This window comes from Spermophilus citellus (assembly GCF_964194105.1).
Source record: "Spermophilus citellus genome assembly, chromosome: 6".
Lineage (NCBI taxonomy): Eukaryota > Metazoa > Chordata > Mammalia > Rodentia > Sciuridae > Spermophilus > Spermophilus citellus.
In genome coordinates this window covers 82,147,308-82,170,896 of record NC_138187.1, presented here as the reverse complement: position 1 = coordinate 82,170,896, position 23,589 = coordinate 82,147,308, and the positions used below count along the sequence as shown (strand labels likewise).

The following is a 23,589-nucleotide window of genomic DNA, read 5'->3' as shown; positions in this document are numbered from 1 at the left end:
AATTTCTGTCAGTTTATCTCTACATTTTATTTTGTCCTCTGTTCTATATTACATTCCAATCCAAAGCCTAATTCCACAATTATTAAACCTGGCTAAGTGAAGTTTTTTTTTTCCCCTTCTTTACCCTTTCCTGAAGAATGGAGAGAAGACGACATTTGGTAGCATTCAGGGGAAATTTATCTGCCACTGTGTGGGAACTGTCCATAGGCATATGTCTTTCCCAATAGATGTTGATCTTTTGAGTAAGACTCCACTTCAACTTCAGGCCTGAGGCTATGGAAAAACCCCCACAGTTGTCAGAGGACACAAAACCACTACCCCACAACTCACTGATGTCTCGGTGAGAAGCCAACTACCAGAGAAGGAACCAAATAAGCACCAATTCTCACTAGTTCTCTTGACTTATAGAGCTCTTTCCCTCCTGTCTCCCCTTCCCCTATCAATTTTAGGGACTTGGCTCAAAGAGAGAATTTTCTTCTCTCGTTGTTTCCTACCTCAGATCTCTACTTATAGGCTAAAGAGTCTCTACAATCATTAATGTTCCTTGGTGTATTAGTCCATTCTGTGTTGCTGTAACAAAATAAATGAAACTGGGTACCTTATAGAAAAAAAAAGTGATATACTTAACTTACAATGTTAGAGGCTGGAAGTTCAAGATAGAGTGGCTCCCTCTATTCAGCCTACGATGAGCATCTTCTGGTTACATCACAGCATTGGGGGTGGCATCCTGATAGGAACAAAGATGAGAGGGAGAGGTCACCTGGTGAGATGGGAAGCCAGAGATTCAAGAGAGGTTCCTGGCTTATAAAACACATTTTCCTGGGAGCTAGCCTGGTCCTGTGAAAACTCTATTAATCTCTTCCAAGCATGATGCCTACATGCCCTAATTACCTTGTACTAGGCCCCATTTCTTAAAGGTCCCACCACCTTAATACCACCCTAGAGGGAGACCAAGCTTCTGGCCAAAGTGCCTTTGAGGACACACTCAAGCCATATTCAAATTTAGCTGCCTGTTGGGAGAGTGTTCTCATACAGATAGGGCAGGCAGAAAAAAGCAAATCTCCTTGCACCAGAATTTGTGTGGTTATTAATATAGACTATTAAGCTTTAAAAGTGTGGGGATTCCTGCTACCGTAAAATATATTAACATGTATTCTAGATAATACACATATTTCATAATCTCAATTCAAAAAGCAGAATGAGAGATGCAAGGAAATTGAAAAAAAATCAGAAGGCTCCGGAGAGTCATATTTAAAGGTACATTATTATAAAGTTATATGAAAATTAATCCTATGAATTATCACATAACTTTGAACACAGTGAATACATGGGTTGCTTATATTTGGAAGATAATGAGCCTGCTGAGGATTGCTACCAGATATGATGCCCGGGACAGTCAGAAACTCCCCATATTAAAGCAATACTGTAAGAAAGGTACTAAGAATACAGGCCCTACACAGTCCCCCGGGTACAGGGTACCACAAACAATCCCAAAGCAGTTGGGAACCTGGCCAGAGTCAGGAAAGGAAATAAATGAAGTTTTTCTCAGGTCTTGAATAAATACTTAAGTCCAAGCCTGATGTTTGAGAACTTCTGGAGACTGTGGCTTCCCAGCTGACTCAGTTTGGATTGGTGATGGCAATTAAGCCTGTCATGAAAGAATTTCCTCTGGGAAAAGGCAGAGGCTTCTTCTCCTGGGAACTGACTAGCAAGCATTGGACTGGAGCCATTAGGTTAGACTGAGGCTTAGAATGTTCCGTTTACTCTTTCTATAGCCCTGGAGTTAAGACTCATGGAGTAGAACAGAACATGGGCATCTTTTCTTAATTTTCTATAGAACAACTAAGTTTCAAATTTTTCCCTTATTTTACATTACTTGAATCTTTTTTTTCCCTCAAATTATAAATATGTAGGACTACAGAGAAGTACTCTCAATCAATACCCATTGTTTTAGTCAATTCAGGCTGCTGTAACAAATCACAACAGACTGGGTGGCTTAAACAGCATTTATTTCCCACAGTTATGGAGGCTGGAAAGTCAAGAGCAAAATGCCAGAGAGGGCTCACTTCCTGCTTTGCAGATAGCCTTGACTTTGCTGTGTCCTTACATGGAGGGGAGAGAACAAACTTTCTCGTTTCTTTTTATAAAGACACTAGTCCATTCTTTTGGGTTCCACTCTCATGATCTAGCCACCTCTCAAGACCCCCACCTCCTAATACCATCACATTGGAAGTTGGGATTTCAGCTGATGAGTTTTAGAAGGATGCAAACATCCATTGACTGACTGAGTGAATGCACATGAAGTTGCTGCTTAAGCTTCTCATTTCTGCTCTTAAGCATATTTACTCTCCCTTCCATTGTTCTTATTTTCTTCCTGCATTGAGCTTGGTCAGATTGACTGAGCTTGCAAATTCAAACCCTTGAGGATTCTGTTGGTTTTTACAATCAAGCCACCACCAATAATTTTACCAGCAGTTCTCAATTATGTTCACCAAAGGTGTGTGTGTTAAAATAATAATAATTGTTATCAGATGAGTGTAGTTACTTGCTGTCTTTTTTCTTATATCTTCTTTAATGTAAAAACTATGTTTATCTCTTTATATGTCTACAAGTTCAGATTCTTTTTAAAAATTAGTACTATTGCCAGTTACAGTTATCAAACCCACAAGCCAAACCTGCCTCTCTATATACCTCAACTATGGCAAGAATGTTAAGGGGTGGGAGTGAGAGCAGATCATTGGTTTGCTTCTTTCAGAGTTATGGGACAGCAGTCTGGCTTTTAATGACCAGTGAGAGCAGATGGTTCACATTTCCCCCTAAATTGTGTTCAGTAGTCAAGGATACACTGGTAGTTTGAAATGGACCATGTAATTATACCACAGAAACTGGAAAATGCTACTTATCAGAGTTTCGGATATATTTCTGTCTCTTAGACTCTGTTGTTAAATATTTCCCAGGATATTACCAGATGTGTAGACATACAAACTTCCCAACTACCTTTTGGAGAGATGCCCTTAAATGCAAATTGGGAGATGGGGTTGGTTGGAAATAGGTGAGGAAAAATGCAAGGTAATGAAAGTTCAAGTTCAGATCACTAGTATACAGATGCCTATTAGCCTGCCGTCAGGCAATTTACAGCTCTGAGGTTACTCATCATGAATAGAAAAAAAAATAAGTCTGCTTTGGCCAATTGAGACTAATGTCAGAGACATGTAATGGTGAGATTTATGTGTGGACAAATGGCTACATGAGCAATGTTAAAGGAAGGTCAGTAAACAAATGTCTATTAGAAATTTCTACCAGGGACTTAGAATGTCCAAGGAAATGCAACCATAGTGTATCATCTCAATCATCTCACATTCAAGAGTGATAACATGGGTGGTTGAAATGAATCAATGGTTGCAAGAAAAATGGCTGTGTGACCTGGACCACTCTGGACCTTTACCCTCTCTGGACCTCACTTTCATTACCTGTAAAGTGAGATCTCTGCTCTCTGAGATTATACTCTGAAGTGCAAATAGGTTGAGCAGTGAAAAAAATAATAGGTTCCAAGTCTAAAAGAAAATCAGAATGATCACAATTGTGTGTGTGTGTGTGTGTGTGTGTATGTGTCTTTCTTCCTAAACTGTGAACATCTTTGGAAAACAGATAATACATATTGGGTATTCAGTGAATGTCTGTTGAGTGAATACATGAATAAATCCTTCTATAATAAGTCAGGGAATAGGTATAACAGAAATTAGGTGTGGACCTATGGAGAAACGGATATATCCTGTCACACTTTTCCATTTGGTTTTCACGGGAACCCCACTGATATAAAAATGTGTGCTATTTCTTTAGGTTCTGGTGAAGGGTAGAGACAGGGCCAAGTTGCTAAAAAAAAGATTTTCTTCTGTGAGCTTCGTACCTCTAAAAATATTTTTTTGAAATGCCCAAATTCACTTAGTTTTATCAGATAATTAGCACTCTAGTTTTGCCTGGTAAGGATCTTGCAGTAATCAGAGACCAGGTTCTGAGCATGAGCAGAGAGCATCTAAGCAAATGTTTGTAGTGACATCCCTATAGCTGTAGAAGATTGTATAGAATCTGTACTGGGCATTGCATGTTTTAGGAAGTTGCTTTGTTAATTAAATCTCTGCTCTCAACTTCTTATCTTTCTTCTTTTTAGTATCTCAGGACAAAAATCTGGCTTTTACATTCGCTTTCATTAAACTGATATAACTACTAAGCAAGTGTTAAATCTCCAGAGCAGTGGAGGTGCCTTTTCATATCATAAACGTATGCTACATTTATCTTGCTTGATAACGTAGCTTGCGTATTTGGTCCATTTTGCTGTGTGAGCAAATGGTTAAATGTAGTTTGCTTTGCCACCTAGGATTAGAGAGAAAACAAGTCATTTATCCTCAAAAGCTCCCATGAGGCATGCAGAGGGTGTGCTACTTTTAAATAGATATCTGTAGCAAAGTGCACAGTCATTTTAAAGCCAGTGACGTATATGGAGAATTATTCATTTCCTATCTGTCAGCCTCTACCTTCGGATTTCATATTTCTTTGTAATTCACAGCAATCAGTCAAGCGCAAGCTGACTCAATGCTGCCCCCAGGTGTTATCTCAAAACATGAACTCGGAAAAAAAAGCAAGAAAAAGAGCCGCTGATCATTAGAAAAGAAACATATTACCAACATCCACAGTGTGTTTTGTTCTTCCTGTTGCTATTTAAAGAGAATATGTTATGAAATAAGATCAACTCAACAAACGTTTTGTGGAAAGGTGTGCTGTGTGCAGCAGATATACAAGGGAATGGGAGACCATTCAAGCTTTAAAGGCTTAACGGTTTAGAGAGGCAAAGACGGATTAAAGGTTAAATAGAAGACAATAGATTTCACCAGATGGTATTAGATGAACAGTCAGAATGATGGTAAATTAATCTAATCTGTACAACTGACATTTAGAAAATACAATAATGCATAATAACATTTTTCTAACCACTGTGCTAATTTTTTTTTTTTTTTTTTTTTTTTTTTTTTTTTACATTTCTGGTCTGTTCAATCTGCACAGTAACCCTGTAAAGAAAGTGACAGTGTTTCTTTTCAATTTTTTTCCAGAATTAACCTGAGGCTTTTAGTTGGGAGCAAGGTCACCCAGCTACTATTTGGCTGAGCCTGTACTCTCTTTATGTCTTCCTGAACCAAAAGACTTGGCTCTCATCTGAGATGCTTTACGGCCCCGGGATGCTTAGAGAAGGGAGCCCTGATAGGAGTAGATGTGGCCCTCGCATTTTTTGAAGGATGTGAGATCCGAAGGTCTTCAAGCCCACATAACACTTAGACAGCTTTGAAAAAAATGAAGCCAGGGAAGCACAAGCCATCAGGGGGAAGTGAACCGCGTTGTTTGGTTTGGTCAAAGGAGCAGGAAGTTTCTAAGCAGTGAAATTTCTGAGCCTGACTTTGGATGCCAGCTCAGCCACTTTTGAATATGTGACTTGGACAGGCATCTTAAACCTCATTTCCCCTCCTAATCAAAGGAAGATGTAGCAATAACACTGTCGTGTATCAAACTGGTATGAAACGTGTCTGGTCGATTGTGGGGTAACTCACATCTCAACATCTCAGTTCCCTTCTTTTTCCTCATGAAAGACAAGAGTAAAAAGGTAAATAGTTTTGGACCCAATGGTTCAAGGTTATAAAGGCCAGTGTAATTTCAGAACATGGAGTCTTTCTAAGGGGAGAACACAAACAGGCTACTGCAAATGCCACAACCTTATAGATGATGCAATTTTATGCTTTCAAACACTAGCACAGAATATGTTAGTTTCTTTCCATAAATGTCTCTGATTTAGTTCCGACATTCTACAAAATGTAGCTGAGAAAAAAATATAGAAATGCATATGAGATAAAAAGACAAATGTCTTTCTTGATCAAATCTGTAGGTTTTATTTATAAGCATCTCTAAAATGATCTTCACCACATGTAAAAATTAGGTTATGACTGGGGAAACTTAGATGATCACTTTGTTCTGCTTTGCTCAAATTTCCTAAGATGCTATAGACTTCACAGCTGCCGTGGACTACCAGGCCCTCCCTATACTGTGCCATGGCAAGTAGCAGATTGTCAGTGCTACACATTTTTAGCACTTTTAAAATGACTGCAGCTCTATGTGCAATGGTACCCTGCTAACCTGAAATAGTTAATTTGCCCTCGTAAGTAAGTACCCAACTTAGAACTGAGCTGTGGTTCAGGCTGTGCCTGCCTGGGGAGATGGAAATGAACCTAAGCAATTTGGTCATCTGTTTTTGACTTCATGGGGCTCTTTCTGCCTGAGTGAAACTTTCCTTTTTGCTGAAAATTGTAGCAACCAATAGAGCCAACATCACTCAAGTGTGGTTTGCTTGAATTTACATGATTTTTAACCTCTACTCTTAAAATATATATATTTTTAACTTTGAAAAATAACCAAATTAACCATTATGTACGCTCTAGCTGACTGACACAGTAGGCATTTAGGTGTCTTTACTTGAGTTGGTCAATTCACAGGACTTATGCCTTTTCATCAGTGAATAATCTGTTCAAAGAGCACTTTTGAGCATATGTAAAATTTCTAAAAAAAATGGAGGAGGGAAAAGGGAAAAGGATAAGGAGAAAAATAAAATTTTTCTGGTATTATATCCTCATCTCAAAGGAAGATGCAATTTCAGCACTCCCTATTGCAGTTAGAATTCCTTGTGTAATTGTGAAATTCCAATAGGAGATTTCCAACCCATTTGCCTTATCATGCTACTGTTTTTAAAATCTCCCTTCAATACTTGTTTCTCTTCTTGCTCAGATTAGATTCTGTGGCCCATGATTTTAACTCCTTTGCATGTATTATAAAATTTCTGGCCCCTTGCTCCCTTGACCATACATTCTTGGCAAAACCTTTATGTGAATTCAACCCACTTCTCTGCTTAGCCCATTCCAAAGAGCTAAAAATGGTTGGAGAAAAACCCAATCATCCTGTCTGAGTGATTGTGACTCTACGAACACAGACTCTGAGTGGTTTTCTGAATGGTCCACTGACCCTGTCTCTTTTCTCTTCTAAAACTCCTCCTCCCCCATCATCACTCTTAGCTGATTCCCACTTGCTTATAGTTTTCCTGAGATGATGGAAGTGATGGGAAAAGAACTTACACTTCTTCCTACTTGTAAATCTACTAGTCGGTTACATCCCAGCCCATAATTCTGCTTTTGCTCCTATGACAAAGGATAAAATGCCTCCAGTTTTCTCTGAGGTCAGTTCCTACACTTGAACAGTGAATCTCCACTCCTCTCACCTTCTCAATGGTGATGCTCCTGATGAGAAACTAAACAAAGACTTCTGTCTTCTTACCTCCCTTTTAAACCAGTGTTCTCTGTTTTCTTTTATAGAAAGTTCTCTAAAATATTTTTTCTTCCTGCTCTTAATACTTCCAAACTGCTATGGTTTGGATATTGGTTTGAGTATCACCCAAAAGTTCATGAATGAAGGTACGGTCCAAGAGTAGTGCTTTTGGGTGATGGTGGACCCCAACCCATCTCAGTCTCTGTTTCTCTTTCTCTCTCTCTGTTCTTCCTGGTTTGAGATGTGTTTGCTCCTATGCATGTCCCCACCATGATATGCCACCATCTGCTTTTCTTACCAGAACTGAGCAACACAGGTGCCTTATCTTTGAATGTTCAAAATTATGAGTTAAGTAGATGTTTTTACTTAATAAGTTAGTTGTCTCAGGTATTTCATTGTAGTACCATAAAGGTTATGAATACATTTACTTCCCATGCTGTCTTGAATATATACTATTTTCACCCTATCTAGCCAAGAAATCACTCCTATAAAGATCACAATGACTTCTACAATATAAAGCCAACTCGTAGTTTTCTTCCTTCTCCTTTTCTGACATCTCAGGACCATTTGGTACAATGATAACCCTCTCTTTTTTGAATATTATGAAATATTATATATTAAATTAAGGCTTGGTGCGGATTGAGAAAAAAATTAAATATCAATTTTATGTATACATATATATCATCACAAAATGTCATATATATGTCATATATATGCATACACACACATACATACCATATATATAATTATTCTGATGACTGCTAACACTGGCATTTTGCATAAATATGAGCTCAAAAATATTTATTGATAAGTGAATTGGCAACTGTTGGGAGTTACATTTTCTCATACTATCAATACAAACTTCTTCTACTTAGATGTATTCAACAAGTATTCTATTAAGTATTATTTTTTATCTAAAGTATCCTTTGGTAGCTTTGAAGATACTCTGCTCCTATTGATACATATATCCAGTTGCTCTCTTACATGTACCAAGTTCACCTTAAATTAACAGGTTGAGGAATTAGATTTAAAAGTATTCTAGTCAACAAGTGTTATTTACTAACAGGATTGCAAATCTTGTATTGTTCAACTGCCCATCTTGTTTTAGGAGACAGACTCTAGAGTGCTCCTTCCAGAGAACCTGACTATCCTATAACATTTGTCTTTTTCTTTTAAGAAATTCTATCAAAATTTTAATGGATTGCTCTTATTGCTATGAACTTTGATTTTATCTAATTAGTTGACTTTAAATAAGAAAATTTAAATTAAGGCTTGGTGCAGATCGAGAAAAAAAATTAAATATCAAGATCTCTAATATTCCCAGATTGACAACTGATATGAAAAGTCACCAAGAATAGACCATTTGTGAACTGTTCTTGGTTGTAGAAACCTTCAGTTCTAGGGTGGAGAAAAAGGTAATCTCCCCATTGGTTTGATAATATTTCCTATAGCATTCGCCTCTGAAACATGAAAAATAAATCTCATAACTCTGGCCTCTTCTTTTCCCTTCCCCAGAAATAGGTTCCATGAATGACAGAGATTGCCTCTTGTTATATGAGTCATCTGGTCGTCTCTCATCAAAAAATGCCAGCTCAGAAAGTGGCAGTCATGCAGAACAGCTGACCCGCTTTGGTACCATTAGTCACAGAGAGGAAAATAAATACAAAAGCAGGAGAAACAAAATCATTTGTAAAGAAGTTTCTTGGGTGGGATATGTGCACGTGATCCCATCCTCACTTTACTCAAGAAATGCAGGTCTAAGTTCACATACAGTTTGGTTACTTGTAACTCAAACATGGTTCCCCACCAAATGGTCCTTGGTGGTTCAGTTGATCAAAGAACCAATGCTGGAGTGAAAATAGAGAAGAAGAGAAAAAAGAGAGGGAGAGGGGAGAGGTGTTTGGGGGTAGGTGATTTTCGTATAGGACAAGCCTAAATTAAAATACTTGGTATTTTGTCAGTTTTTCCTGCCTTCTTTTCTAAACACTTCTCCATGGTGTCTTGAGTCCTAACTGTTCCCTCTCAAGTCCTTTCTTCCAAAGGTACCCAGAATCCAATTCATTAATTTCCATACTCCTTCTTATTAAATTGTTCATTCCCTTGGCACATTTTGGTCTCCACTAGGCACTAGGAGCCATGAAAATTGATTCAGATAATTACTTTTACAGTAATAGCCCTCCAACACCCCAGGAATAGTTTTTATTTTTTTTTAACTAGGGAATGAAGATCTTTCCTCAGTGTATTTTCAAATTAATGGAAGATCAGAGTTTTTCAAAGTAAAATGAGGAAGGGAAGTTTTAGAGATCTGTTTTGCCTAAACTATTTCTGCCTGTTTCTGTTTAATGCTCCTGAAATCTATGAAGTTTCCGATTACCTTTACAAGTTTGGCAGCAGGTAGTTAAGGTGGGACAGGGTGAGGAGCAACAGAAGCACCCTCTCTCTGGATGTGTGGGGAGTTTTGAAGTTGGATGCTTCCTGTTACAGTTTGACTGTGTTTCTCAAACTCATTTGTTGGAAATTCCATCTCCACATTTATACATTAATGATATTTGAAGGGGGAGCCTTTGGAAAGTGATTTGGTCATGAAGGCTATGCCTCTATGAACATATTAATCCATTTATGGATGACTGGATTAATCGAGTAGTGTGTTATCACAAGAGTGGCTTTGTTATAAAAATGAGATCTCTTTGGCTTGCTTTCTCTTCCATGTGATGATGTACTAGATGCCAAGCAGATGTTGGCACTTTGCTCTCAGACTTCCTAGCTTGCAGAATCATGAGCCAATAGGCCTTTATTCTTCATAAATTACCCAGTCTGTGGAATTCAGTGATAGCAACTAAAATCAACTAAAATATTGCCTAAATTCCTCAGGTTCTGGCAAGCTTCACAAACCTGGGATGCTGTTTAGGTTTCTTTGCAAATCCTTTCTACCACTTCATTAGATGACTACGGTCAGAAAGAGTGAAGAAAATTCAGGGGAGAAAGTAGCTTACTTAGTGATTAATTGGGACTGGTCCCTAGTTAATCACAATTCTCTACCCAGACTTTATAATTTAAACTTCACTAATAGTCTTCTTGATTTGTCAGCCACTTCTATAGACTATCTTTGAACCAAAAGCCTAGTTTATCTTTGGAATTAAACATGCAGCATTACCCCGAGGTCTTCAATTTGGTGTGAGTCATTCAGTCCCTAAATCAAACAATGTGTCAGGAAGCAAATTAGTTTCCCTGGACCGTCACTGATAATAATGAGCCAGACAATTCCACTTTAACTTCTTCAGGGTAATTCCCTAGTGCTTGCGACAAACTAATTTTCATAAATATCTCTGGGGCCTAAAAGTTCCCAAGTCACTTTTGGGAATTACTATAGAAGAATATGCTTGACATTAATATTCTCTTTGGATATAAGTATGTAACCAAAAGTCTAATAATTTAGGTAGCTTTTCTTAAGTCACATATCATTGGTGACTCTGCTACCCACTATTCATTAGAATGCATCATATTTATCCATGATTTTCAGCAAAATTAGGATTGCAATTTTACATTAAAATTCAAGTATAATTTCCTCAATTACACTTTCATTTTGAAGATCTGACTTAAAGTCTTTAGCCATTAAAAACTCTCTGTTAAAAAAGAATTATATTTGCTTAAATGTTAATGTGAAAGTCACCAAATTTCTGATAGAGAAATATGTCTTACAAAAACCTAAGTAGCATTTGTATATTCAGACAGTTAAAATCAAATTTAGGTTAAAATAACTTACTCATAGTTCTGAAATAGGGTTATAGCACCATAATATCTTTTTTAAAAATGTAATGCTTGGGCTGGAGATGTGGCTCAAGCGGTAACGCGCTCGCCTGACATGAGCGGGGCGCTGGGTTCAATCCTCAGCACCACATAAAATAAAATAAAGAAGTTGTGTCCACCAAAAACTAAAAAATAAATATTAAAAAAATTCTCTCTCTTTAAAAAAATATAATGCTAATATTCATGAAGCATAGATTCAATGAGAACTGAAATGCAGGATGATTTGAAATCAAATCACTTTTTATAATTCAATATTATGTTCATCTATATAATAAGAACATGTCTAAATCATCACTATTTCTTTGTCAACCTGACCTTAACAGTATTACCTTAATTCTGAATCAGGATTAACTGAAAAACAGAAAAACTATGCTGAGGACTATTCTATAGACAACATGATATCAGCTCATTGTGTTTGCATGGGCAAAGAGGAGGGAAGAAACTAGACGTGGCTAATGTGATGCCTTGTGTAATGAACAACCTTTGAATAATTATTTATCATGATGATGAAAATAATTAAATTAGCTATCACACCATTTTCAACAGTGCCAAAGTTATTAGCATTTAAATGAGGGGAGAAAGAATTTAAGTTATTTCTAAAAGAGAAATGTAGGGGAAAGAAATTGCCATCTGAATTTAGATTGATGATTAAACACTGTCAAATAACCTCTGAAATGAATGAAATTCACAGAGATATGCAAACAACACATCACTAGGTATGTGTTGATACATATACTTAAAACATCTTATCTTTGATCTAGCAGAACAAAGACACTTCTGGTATATGTTCCTACAGACTACACTACATTGCAAAGCTCCAACTGCATAAATGAATGGAAATTGCTATTAGAGAGAGAGAAGGAGCATCACATATGGCCCCATTTTTACCAAATTTGTTCTTCCTTGAAAACGACGTCATGATCCATCACAAATTGTCTGAGGATTTCTCTAGTTTAAGTTGATGTTAACTCTTCCCCTTGCCATCTCAATACACACTATGCTCATCTCCACCTCTTCATAAAGATTGTATTTCAAAGGCTGTGAAGAGTTAGCTCGTATTATAAAGTCACCCTTTACAAATTCCAGGGGAGCCGTGATATTGTCAATGGCGTTTCCCCACCATTTCACATTTCAATCAAATCAATTGTGTGGAAAATCAGTCAGCCTGGCAATAATGCTAAAGGGTATGATCTATGTCCCATATTCTTTCTTTTTAAAAATAAGCTTTAAATTTTAGAAATGTTTCAGATTTGCAGAAAACTTATAAAGGTGGTACATAATTTTCATGTGCTCCACGTGGTTTCCCATTATTAAAGCTGACATTTCAGATACTTTTGTCACAGTTAATGAACCCATATTGATACACTATTATCTGAAGTTCATTTCTTATTCAGGTTTTCATAGTTTTTACCTAATATTCCTTTTCTGTTCCAAGAGCCCATCCAGGATCTGATATTATGTTCAATCATCATATTTCCTTTGACTATGGTGTGGCATTTTTTCCCCAGACTTTCTTTGTTTTTGAGACCTTAACAATTTGAACACTTAATGGCTGGATATTTTGTACATTGCACTTCCAACTGAGTTTGTCTGATGTTATTCTCATGATTAAACAGGTTATAAGTTTGGGGGAGGAAGGCTATGGAGGTAAAGTGCTATTCAGTCAACATGACTTAGCCCTGATGATGCTAACTTTGACCATTTGCCTGAGATAGAATGAGTCAATAAAGATGCTCTTTATCCCTGCTCACCATTGATTAAGACATCACTGTGTTATAGCCCACACATAAAGATTAGATGTCGGGGAGCAGCAATTGAACTATGGGTTGAACTGTCCTGTGACAGAGGTGACACCTCTCTGGAGAACTCTCAGTGTGAAGGTTAGCCCAGTTGCTATTGTGACGCCCTGTTCAACAGGTGGTTCTGTAGCAGTCACAGAGCTATTCAGTTTTTAACCCTGAGTTCTATCTGCTGGGAGGTAGAAAGTTGTGGGTGCAAGCTGATAATCATAATCGGGATGCTCATACTCACAACCTTGTCTCTGCTTGTTTTGAAAGAACTTACCCACAATAACTCTTTTAATGATAAAACTTATCTAATAAACATGCTGAGCTTGCTCATGGTCGGTCTTCCTCCACCAGAGGTTGGCTGAACCACCAAGCCCCAGCCTTTTCTCTGTGTGTCAGGTTGTCTTTTCTCCATCCCTTCATCAACTCCTCTGGTTATCTCCCGGGAATAAACTGTCATGCAGGTCGAGACAGGTAAGAGAGTTATCCTCCACCTTCTTGAGAGTGAAAAAATCTATCTAAATTATTTAGAATTCTTTTGCATGAGAAAACCACCTATTTCCTCCCATTTATTTCACCCAGTCATTCATTTATATTAATATGTATTCATGGATACTCAGTTTCTTCTTAGAATTATAACCCAATACTGCAACATATATTTTGTTGTCCAAATTGTTGGAGCTTTGTCCACTGGGGGAGCTATTTCAGATAACATCCTCATCATTATGTTTTTCTTTTCTGGGGGGCTCTTCTTGTATCTTTTATCCCATTGTTAAGAATCAGGAGTTCTTGAACATTTTATTGGAGAATAATATTAGAAATAAAAACTGGGAGCTAAGTGTGCTCATTATTATTGGGTTATTCTTGCTGCAAGACCCTCTCAGCTGACTCAAAGAAGTGCATATGCACATACTAAGCCACGATATACATGTATCAATAAATTTTTCTAACCACCTGTAGTAACTATATTAAACTAAACATGGGTTTGTATTGGCCTTCTTTCTCAAATTATTCTAGATTTTATCATAACCTTAATTAACTGTAACCTCCCTCTCACAGTGAGAAGTCTGTTCCCACCAACGACCATCCATTTAACTTTTCCTCTAATATTTATTTTTATTTTCTATTTTAAATTTATATTCACTTTCTGCTAAAATAAATTCATATTTATTATCTACATTACATCTAGAGTACAATGTTTATGCACTCCTTCTTCTGCTTCCGCTCTCCCTGAAGCCTTGACAAACCACTGTTTCTAATCCTGCCTTTTCTAGAATGTCATCCATGAAACAAAAGTATGTAGTTTGTTCGGATTGAATTTTTAAAAATCTATACATATACAGTTAAAAATCATCTTTGTTTGTGTGGCTTGATAGTGTATTTCTTTTTATTGCAGAACAATATTCTACTCTGTGAATATACCAGTTTGTAGCATTTTCATATTGAAAGACAGTTTGGTTGCTTTCAAATTCGAGAAATTATGAATAAAACTGCTATGAACATTCATGTTTTTGTTTTTGCATCTTCATAGTTTTTCATATAGGTTGGGTAACATGATACTGTTGGATCATATCCTATAATTATATTTAGCTTTGTGAAAAGCTGCCAACTGCCTTAAGTGGCTGTACTATTTTGCATTTCCAGTATCAATGAATGAGAGTTCCTGTTACTCTGTATCCTTAAATTTTAGGATTGCAGGCATTCTACTAGACGTGCAGTTAAATCTCACGGTTGTTTTAATTTACCTTTCCTTAAGAGAATGATGTTAAGTACTTTTTCCATATGCTTATTTGCCATCTGCTTGTCTTCTCTGCTGAGGTCTTTCTTCATTTTTTTTAAGTTGTAGATGGACACAACACCTTTATTTTATTTATTTATTTTTATGTGGTACTGAAAATCGAACCCAGTGTCTCACACATGCTAGGCAAGCATGCTACCACTGAGCTACAGCCCCAGCCCCTCTTCATATCTTCAGTCCATATTTTAAAAATAGGAACTTTATTGATTTATATTTATTTACTTATAATTCATATACCATAAATTTAACCCTTATAAAGCATATGGTTCAGTAGATTTTTCTTGTTGTCACAAGGTTGTGCAAATATCACCATTCAATTCCAGAACTTTTTTTATTCTCAAAAGAAGTCACTCCCACTCCTCCTTAGTTCTAGCCCATGACAGTTACTAATCTGTTTTCTATGTCTATACATTTTCCTGTTTTGGACATTTCATACAAATATGATCTTGCAATATGTACTCTTTTCTGTCTGTCTTCTTTCATTCTGAATAATGTCTTTAAGGTTTTATACATGTTGTAGCTAGCCTGTGTCAGCATTTCATTTCTTTTTATGATTAACATCCCATTTATGGACATATCACATTTTATGTATCTATACATTAGTTGATGGATATTTGGGCTTATACTTTGGGGCTATTGTGAATATTGTTGCTGCTGTGAACAATTATTTGCAGGTTTTCACGTGGATACTTGGTTTCAGTTTTTGGGGGGATATGCCTAGGAGAAGAATTGCTGGGTCAATGGCTTCACCACTTTTCATTTTCTACCAATAATGTATGGAGGGCTCTGATTTCTCCACATTCTTGCCAGCAATTGTTATTTTCCTCCTTCTCCTTTCCTTCCTCTTTTTCCTCTCCTCCTACACCCCCCCTTCTTCTCCTATTCTTTTTACCCCTCTCCTCCTTCATCATTTTTTCTCTTTCCTTTTTCTTTTTTAAAATCATAGCCTTCTCTTGGGTATGAAGTGGTATCTCATTGTTGTTTTGATGGGTATCTCCCTGATGATTAATGTGTCAAGTATCTTTTCACAAGCTCATTGACCATAGGCTGATCTTCTTTGCAGAAAGGCCTAATCCAATCTGTTGCCAATTTAAAATTTTGTTGTTTATCTTTCTATTGTTGATCTTTCTATTGTTGAGTTGTGAGACTTTTTTATATATACTCTGCATAGAAGTTCTGTATCACATATATGATTTGCAAAATATTTTCACCCATTCTGTAAGTTTGACTTTATATTTCCTCGATGGTACTTTTTAAGGCAAAAAACTAAAATTATGATGAGACACTTCTTCTGTTTTTTCTTTTGTCACTTGAGCTTTTCATGTCATATCTAAAAAAATTTGCCTAATCAAAAATTATGATTTGCCCTTATATTTTCTTCTAAGGTTTTATAGTTTTGGTCCTTATATTTAGGTCCATGATCTATTTTAAGTTGATTTTTGCATATGATCTGAACTAGGAGGCAGATATCCATTTGACTCAGTACCATTGGTTTAAAAAATATCTTTTTTTTTCTGTTAAATTGTCTTAGTGTCATTAAATGGTTATAGTATATATCCCTTTAAAAATATTAGCAAAGCTTAAATGGCATCAATTAACCATTCAGTATCATTTAGTGCATTCACAATGTTGTGCTGTTGCAAGTTCCATCTAGTTCCATAACATTTTCATTAACCCAAAATAAGACCCCATACCTATGAAATGCTTACTAGTACCTCCCGCTACCTGGTAGCAACTACCAACCCTCCCTCTATTTCTATTATTTACCTATTCTGCATATTTCATATAAATGAAATTGTAAAATGTGACCTTTGGTCTTTGACTTCTTTTACTTAGTATAACACTTTCTAAGTTCTTCCATATTGTAGCATGTATCAGTGATTAATTACTTTTTATGTTGGATAATATTCCATTGTGTGTAGATATGTTATACTCTTTTCTATATATTGCTGGATTTAGTTGTGCTAGTGTTTTGTCAGGTTATTTGCCTCCATATTGATAATAGATTCTCTTCTTACCATCTCCACCTGCTTTTGGCATTAGGGTAATATTGGCTTCTGAGGTAATGTTCCCTGTTGTTGATATTCCTCCTTTTCTTCCTTCTTCTTCCTCCTTCCCCCTTCTTCTTCTCCTCCCTTCCCTCTCTCCCTCTCCTTCCCATTTCTGTTTTCTTTATAAAGCTTGAGTGATAATTTATCTTCAAATGTCTCGTGAAATTCAATAGTGATGCTGTCTGCTACTAGCCTTTCTTTGCCTATGTTAAATATTTCTTATAAAAGAAATCATACACACAATGGAGTTTTACTTAGCCATTTAAAAAATGAAATTGTGGTATTTTTCTGGTAAATGGATGGAACTGGAGAAATCATGATAAGCAAAATAAGCCATACTGAGAAAGTCAAAGGTCAACTGTTTTCTCTCATATGAAGAAGTTAGAGCAAAACAAGGGGTGTGGGGTGTGTGCGTGCATGTGAGTATGTGTGTGTGTGTGTGTGTGTGTGTAGACCCCAGGAAAATGGAAGGAAGATCAGTGAAGTAGAGGAAGGGGATTGAGGGGAAGGAGGAGGGGTAGAAAAAGGGAGAAACTATGGAATGAAATTAATAAAATTAGACTATATACTTATATGAATATGCCACAGTGAATTCCATTTTATGTTTATGTATAAAGCACCAATTAAAAACCAAAACAAAGGCCTGGCCGCTCAGGTTGTTAGAAAGATGGCGTCCTCTGGGGCGGAGCCGCAGATCCTGGTACAATACTTGGTGCTTCGAAAAGATCTATCGCAGGCTTCGTTCTCCTGGCCAGCGGGCGCACTGGTAGCACAGGCTTGCCATGCAGCTACCGCAGCCTTACACCTTCACCGCGACCACCCGCACACCACAGCTTACCTTCGCGAGCTGGGGCGCATGCGTAAAGTAGTTCTCGAGGCTCCAGATGAGACCACCCTGAAGGAGCTGGCTGAGACCCTGCAACAGAAGAACATTGACCACATGCTGTGGCTTGAGCAGCCAGAGAATATTGCCACTTGCATTGCACTCCGACCATACCCCAAAGAAGAAGTGAACCAGTATTTGAAAAAGTTCCGATTGTTCAAATGACTGCTGCTTTGATATGGTTGAATATCAACTGGGCCAGAAATAGAATTCCATTCATCCCTGAGCATCATGTACTCCTTTTACTCTCAGCTTACTCTTCAGTTGTGGTTTCTTGAGAATCCCACACATGTTCGAATAATAACATGTAATAATAATAAGTACTTCCTCCTATTATTAGCAAATAAGGAAAGTAGGTGAACAGCAATATTACCTATGGGCCATTGTCCAAATAGATTTAGTTTGACTCTGGTATAAGGAATTGAGGAAACTCACTCACTTTTTTGTTATGAATAATGGAGTTCCCCCCACCCCGCCCCTTACAGTAGGGGATTGAATCCAATGGCACTCTTAACACTGAGCTTTTTAAATTTTGAGACAGTGTCTCACTAAATTTCCCAGGCTGATCTCCAACTTGCAATCCTCTTGCCTCAGCTTCCAAGTAGCTGGGGTTACTGTTGTATACTCCTGCATCTGACTTTGAGTTCTTCTAATTACCCAGATTTAAAACTTTGCCTTTGAATTCTTTATTTCTTATTCCTATCTATATTTATATTTTTAAGACAACATCAACTTTAAGAAGAGGCATTGTTTTATGTATTGTTAAGAAATGCTACCAATGGGGCACAGTGGTACATGCTTGTAATCCCAGCAGTTTGGGAGGTTGAGGCAGGTTGTAAGTTTTAGGCCAGCCTCAGGAACTTAACAAGATCTTGTCTCAAAATTTAAAAGATTTTAAAAAGGCTGGGGATGTAGCTCAGTAGTAGAGCATCCCTGGTTTCAGTACCCAGGACCCCCTACCCACCCCAAAAAATAAGACGTGCAAATGACTTGTAAGATGTATTTCAATATCGAAAAAGTTTAAATACATACACACACACACACACACACACACACACACACACATACACACAAACATTTATTACATTTGATGAAATTTGTCATGTAGTATAGCTATTTTCTTATAATTCATGTGTTGCTACCACTCTGTATTAGACTGTTTTGCTTATGAGAGTGGCCCACTTTATCTGACTACCTCCAGTGTATCTTGGTACCTGTTCAGTAGAGGCTACAGCGTGGCCATGGAATAATGCTGGAACTCCTTAGTTTAGCCTTCATCTCTCCCCATTTGTATTCCCCACCTTCTTTTTAGTTGAATATTCTCTTCCCTTATCCATACTCTGTGTTTCAACAGTTACTCTAGTTGATCTTCTCCACTCTATAGTCTGGGAATAGAATGTGACTGTTCTTCCCCTCCCTTTTCCACCTCTGGATTTCACTTAAATTATTTGCAGCTCAAGTGCTATCACCTTCCTGAAGTCCTATTCAGCCAAAAGTGATTGTTCTTTTCCCTATACACCTATAACACTATACAATGTTTCAAATATTGATATAAACTTTTGGACACATCTACAGAAATCACTTGAACATCTATGAAGCAAAGTTCATAGGGTAATGTGTTCAACAGAAATGTTGCATACCTGCTGTGGCAGCTATACTAAGAGCTGAAAATATTAAATGAGTGTTTGAACCAAAAACAAAAAACAAAACAATAAATAAATAAATAGAAGATCAGTAGAGAAAGGGAAACAGGGGGAGAGAGGATTAAAAGAAAAGAGGAAATACTGGGGACTTAAATGGAGCAAATTATATTCCATGGATGTAAGATTATGTAAAAATGAACCCTACTATTATGTATCACTGTAATGCACTATACAATATGTGACATTTTATGTACGGCCTCTTCACATATTTCTGAGATTCATCTAAGCTGTGTATATTAGTATTTCATTCCTTTTTGTGTCTGATACATATATTTGTTTATCTGTTTATTCAATGAGTGTTTTTTAGGTTGCTTCCACCTTTTAGCTATTATGCATAATGTTATAAATGTCCATGAAAGAGTTTCTGTGTGGACTTATGTTTTCATTTTTTTAGGTATATACCTAAGAGTAAAATTTCTGAGAAATATGATCATTTTATGTTTAAATTTCTTAGAAATTGTCAAATTATTTTCCATAGAGACTGCACCATTTTACATTCCTATAAAGAATGTGTGGAGACTTCTATTTCTCCATTTCCTTGTCAACACTTGTTGTTTTCAGTTGTTTTTATTTAATTATAGCAATCATCACCCATGCAAAGTGGTATCCTGTAATTTTTACTTGCATTTCCCTGTTGACCAATGAGGTTGAACATACTTTAAGAATGTGCTTGTTGGCCATTTGCATATCTTCTTTTCCCATTTTTTTCTTTTTTAACATATTAATTTTTTTCCCTTGACACATTTATAAGGCAGAATGTGATGTTTTGATTAATGTATACATTGTGTAGTGATCAACACAGGGTAATTAGCATATTCATCATCTTAAACTTTTATTATTTCTTTATGGTTAGTACAAATTCCTCTCTTCTAACTATTTTGGGATATATAAAACATTGTTGTTAATTATATTCACCCTGCTGTGCTGTAGAACACCAGAATTTATTTCTCCTGTCAAACAACTACATTGTAACTAGCTGTCAACCTGTCCTCCTCTTTCCCCCTTTTCTTCTCTTTTTTTGGTAACCACTGTTTGCTTTCACCTTTCATGACATTAACATTTTTGGATTCCACCCTTGAGGGAGATCATGCAGTGCTTGTATTACTGTGCATTACTTTTTCAGTTAATATCCTCCAGATTCGTCCACATTGTCAGAAATGACGGGATCTCACGCTCTTTGATGGCTGAATAGTATTCCATTGTGTGTGTGTGTGTGTTTGTGTGTGTGTGTGTGTGTTTGTGTCATATTTTCTTTATCTGTTCTTTTTTTTTTTTTATTGATTATTTATCGCATTACATAGTTCATGATATATCATCTTTCATACATTAGACTCAAATTGTGCTTTGAACTCCCATTTTCACCCCAAATACAGATTGCAGAATCACATCTGTTACATATTCGCATTTTTACATAATGCCATATTAGTGACTGTTGTATTCTGCTACCTTTCCTATCCCCTACTATCCCCCCTCCCCTCCCCTACCCTCCCATCTTCCCTCTCTACCTCCCCTGCTGTTGTTCAATTCTCTCCCTTTTTTTTTTTCCGCTCCCCCTTGCCCCTCATAACCTCTTATAATTTTATGTATCCTTGAAGGTCTCCTACCATTTCCATATGCTTTCCCTTCTCTCTCCGTTTCTCTCCCCCGATTCGTCTTTGTTTACTGTAGTCTTTTCCTCATACTCTTTCTTCATGTTCTGTTCTTAGTTTTTCTCTTTATATCAAAGCAGACATTTGGCATTTGTTTTTTAGGGCTTGGCTAGCTTCGCTTAGCATAATCTGCTCTAATGCCATCCATTTCCCTGCAAATTCTATGATTTTGTCATTTCTTAGTGCTGCATAATACTCCATTGTGTATAGATGCCACATTTTTTTTATCCATTCATCAATTGAAGGGCATCTAGGTTGGTTCCACAGTCTAGCTATTGTGAATTGTGCCGCTATAATCATTGATGCGGCCGTATCCCTATAGTGCGCTCTTTTAAGGTCCTCAGGGAATAGTCCGAGAAGTGCGATAGCTGGGTCAAATGGTGGTTCCATTCCCAGCTTTCCCAGGAATCTCCATACTGCTTTCCAAATTGGCCTCACCATTTTGCAGTCCCACCAGCAGTGTACAAGTGTACCCTTTTCCCCACATCCCCGCCAACACTTGTTGTTGTTTGACTTCATAGTGGCTGCCAATCTTACTGGAGTGAGATGGTATCTTAGGGTGGTTTTGATTTGCATTTCTCTGATTGCTAGAGATGGTGAGCATTTTTTCATGTACTTGTTGATTGATTGTATGTCCTCCTCTGAGAAGTGTCTGTTGAGGTCCTTGGCCCATTTGTTAATTGGGTTATTTGTTATCTTATTGTTTAATTTTTTGAGTTCTTTGTACATTCTGGATATTAGGGCTCTATCGGAGGTGTGGGGGGTAAAGATTTGTTCCCAGGATGTAGGCTCTCTATTTACCTCTTTTATTGTTTCTCTTGCTGAGAAAAAACTTTTTAGTTTAATTAAGTCCCATTTGTTTATTCTTGTTGTTAACTCTTGGGCTATGGGTGTCCTATTGAGGAATTTGGAGCCTGACCCCACAATTTGTAGATCGTAGCCAACTTTTTCTTCTATCAGACGCAGTGTCTTTGATTTGATACCTAGCTCCCTGATCCATTTTGAGTTAATTTTTGTGGATGGCGAGAGAAAGGGATTCAATTTCATTTTGTTGCATATGGATTTCCAATTTTCCCAGCACCATTTGTTGAAAATGCTATCCTTCCTCCATTGCATGCTTTTAGCCCCTTTATCAAATATAAGATAGTTGTAACTTTGTGGATTAGTCTCTGTGTCTTCTATTCTGTACCATTGGTCTACCCACCTGTTTTGGTACCAGTACCATGCTGTTTTTGTTACTATTGCTTTGTAGTACAGTTTGACCTCTGGTATCGCTATGCCTCCAGATTCACACTTCCTGCTTAGAATTGCTTTTGCTATTCTGGGTCTTTTGTTTTTCCATATGAATTTCATGATTGCTTTGTCTATTTCTACAAGAAATGCCATTGGGATTTTGATTGGCATCGCATTAAACCTGTAGAGAAGTTTGGGTAATATCGCCATTTTGACGATGTTAGTTCTGCCTATCCATGAACAGGGTACATTTTTCCATCTTCTGAGATCTTCTTCTATCTCTCTCTTTATGGTTCTGTAGTTTTCATTGTATAAATCTTTCACCTCTTTTGTTAGGTTGATTCCCAAGTATCTTATTTTCTTTGAGGATATTGTGAATGGAGTGGTTTTCCTTATTTCCATTTCCGAGGTTTTGTTGCTGATATACAGGAATGCCTTTGATTTATGCGTGTTGATTTTATACCCTGCCACTTTGCTGAATTCATTTATTAACTCTAGCAGCTTCTTTGTAGACTCTTTTGGGTCTGTTAAGTATATTATCATGTCATCCGCAAATAGCGATAGTTTAATTTCTTCTTTTCCTATTTTTATGCCTTTAATTTCTTTTGTCTGTCTAATTGCTCTGGCTAGTACTTCGAGAACTAAATTGAATAGAAGTGGTGATAGAGGGCATCCCTGTCTTGTTCCAGATTTTAGAGGAAATGCCTTCAGTTTTTCTCCGTTTAGGATGATGCTAGCCTGAGGTTTAGCATATACAGCTTTTACAATGTTGAGGTAAGTTCCTGTTATCCCTAGTTTTTCTAGTGTTTTGAACATAAAGGGATGCTGTACTTTGTCAAATGCTTTTTCTGCATCCATCGAGATGATCATGTGGTTCTTGTCTTTAAGTCTATTGATGTGGTGAATAGCATTTATTGATTTCCGTATATTGAACCATCCTTGCATCCCAGGAATGAATCCTACTTGATCATGGTGCACAAGTTTTCTGATATGTTTTTGTATTCGATTCGCCAGAATTTTATTGAGAATTTTTGCATCCAAGTTCATTAGAGATATTGGTCTGTAGTTTTCTTTCTTTGAAGTATCTTTGTCTGGTTTTGGGATCAAAGTGATGTTGGCCTCATAGAATGAATTTGGAAGAGCTCCTTCTTTTTCTATTTCTTGAAATAGCTTGAAAAGTATTGGTATTAATTCTTCTTTGAAGGTTTTGTAGAACTCCGCTGTATAGCCATCTGGTCCAGGGCTTTTCTTAGTTGGTAGTCTTTTGATGGCTTCTTCTATTTCTTCTTTTGTTATTGGTCTGTTTAAATTGTGTGTGTCTT

The 23,589-nt window shown here is 37.0% G+C and overlaps 1 protein-coding gene across 1 annotated transcript; it reads left to right on the top strand.

Moving 5' to 3' along the window:
* The first annotated feature begins 17,445 nt into the window (after positions 1 to 17,445).
* LOC308652475 (putative peptidyl-tRNA hydrolase PTRHD1) lies at positions 17,446 to 18,249 on the top strand. Its single transcript, XM_081300321.1, has one exon. It carries the CDS (start codon positions 17,467 to 17,469, stop codon positions 17,845 to 17,847), a length of 381 nt encoding a protein of 126 aa, XP_081156447.1. The 5' UTR covers positions 17,446 to 17,466; the 3' UTR covers positions 17,848 to 18,249.
* The last annotated feature ends 5,340 nt before the right edge of the window (positions 18,250 to 23,589 follow it).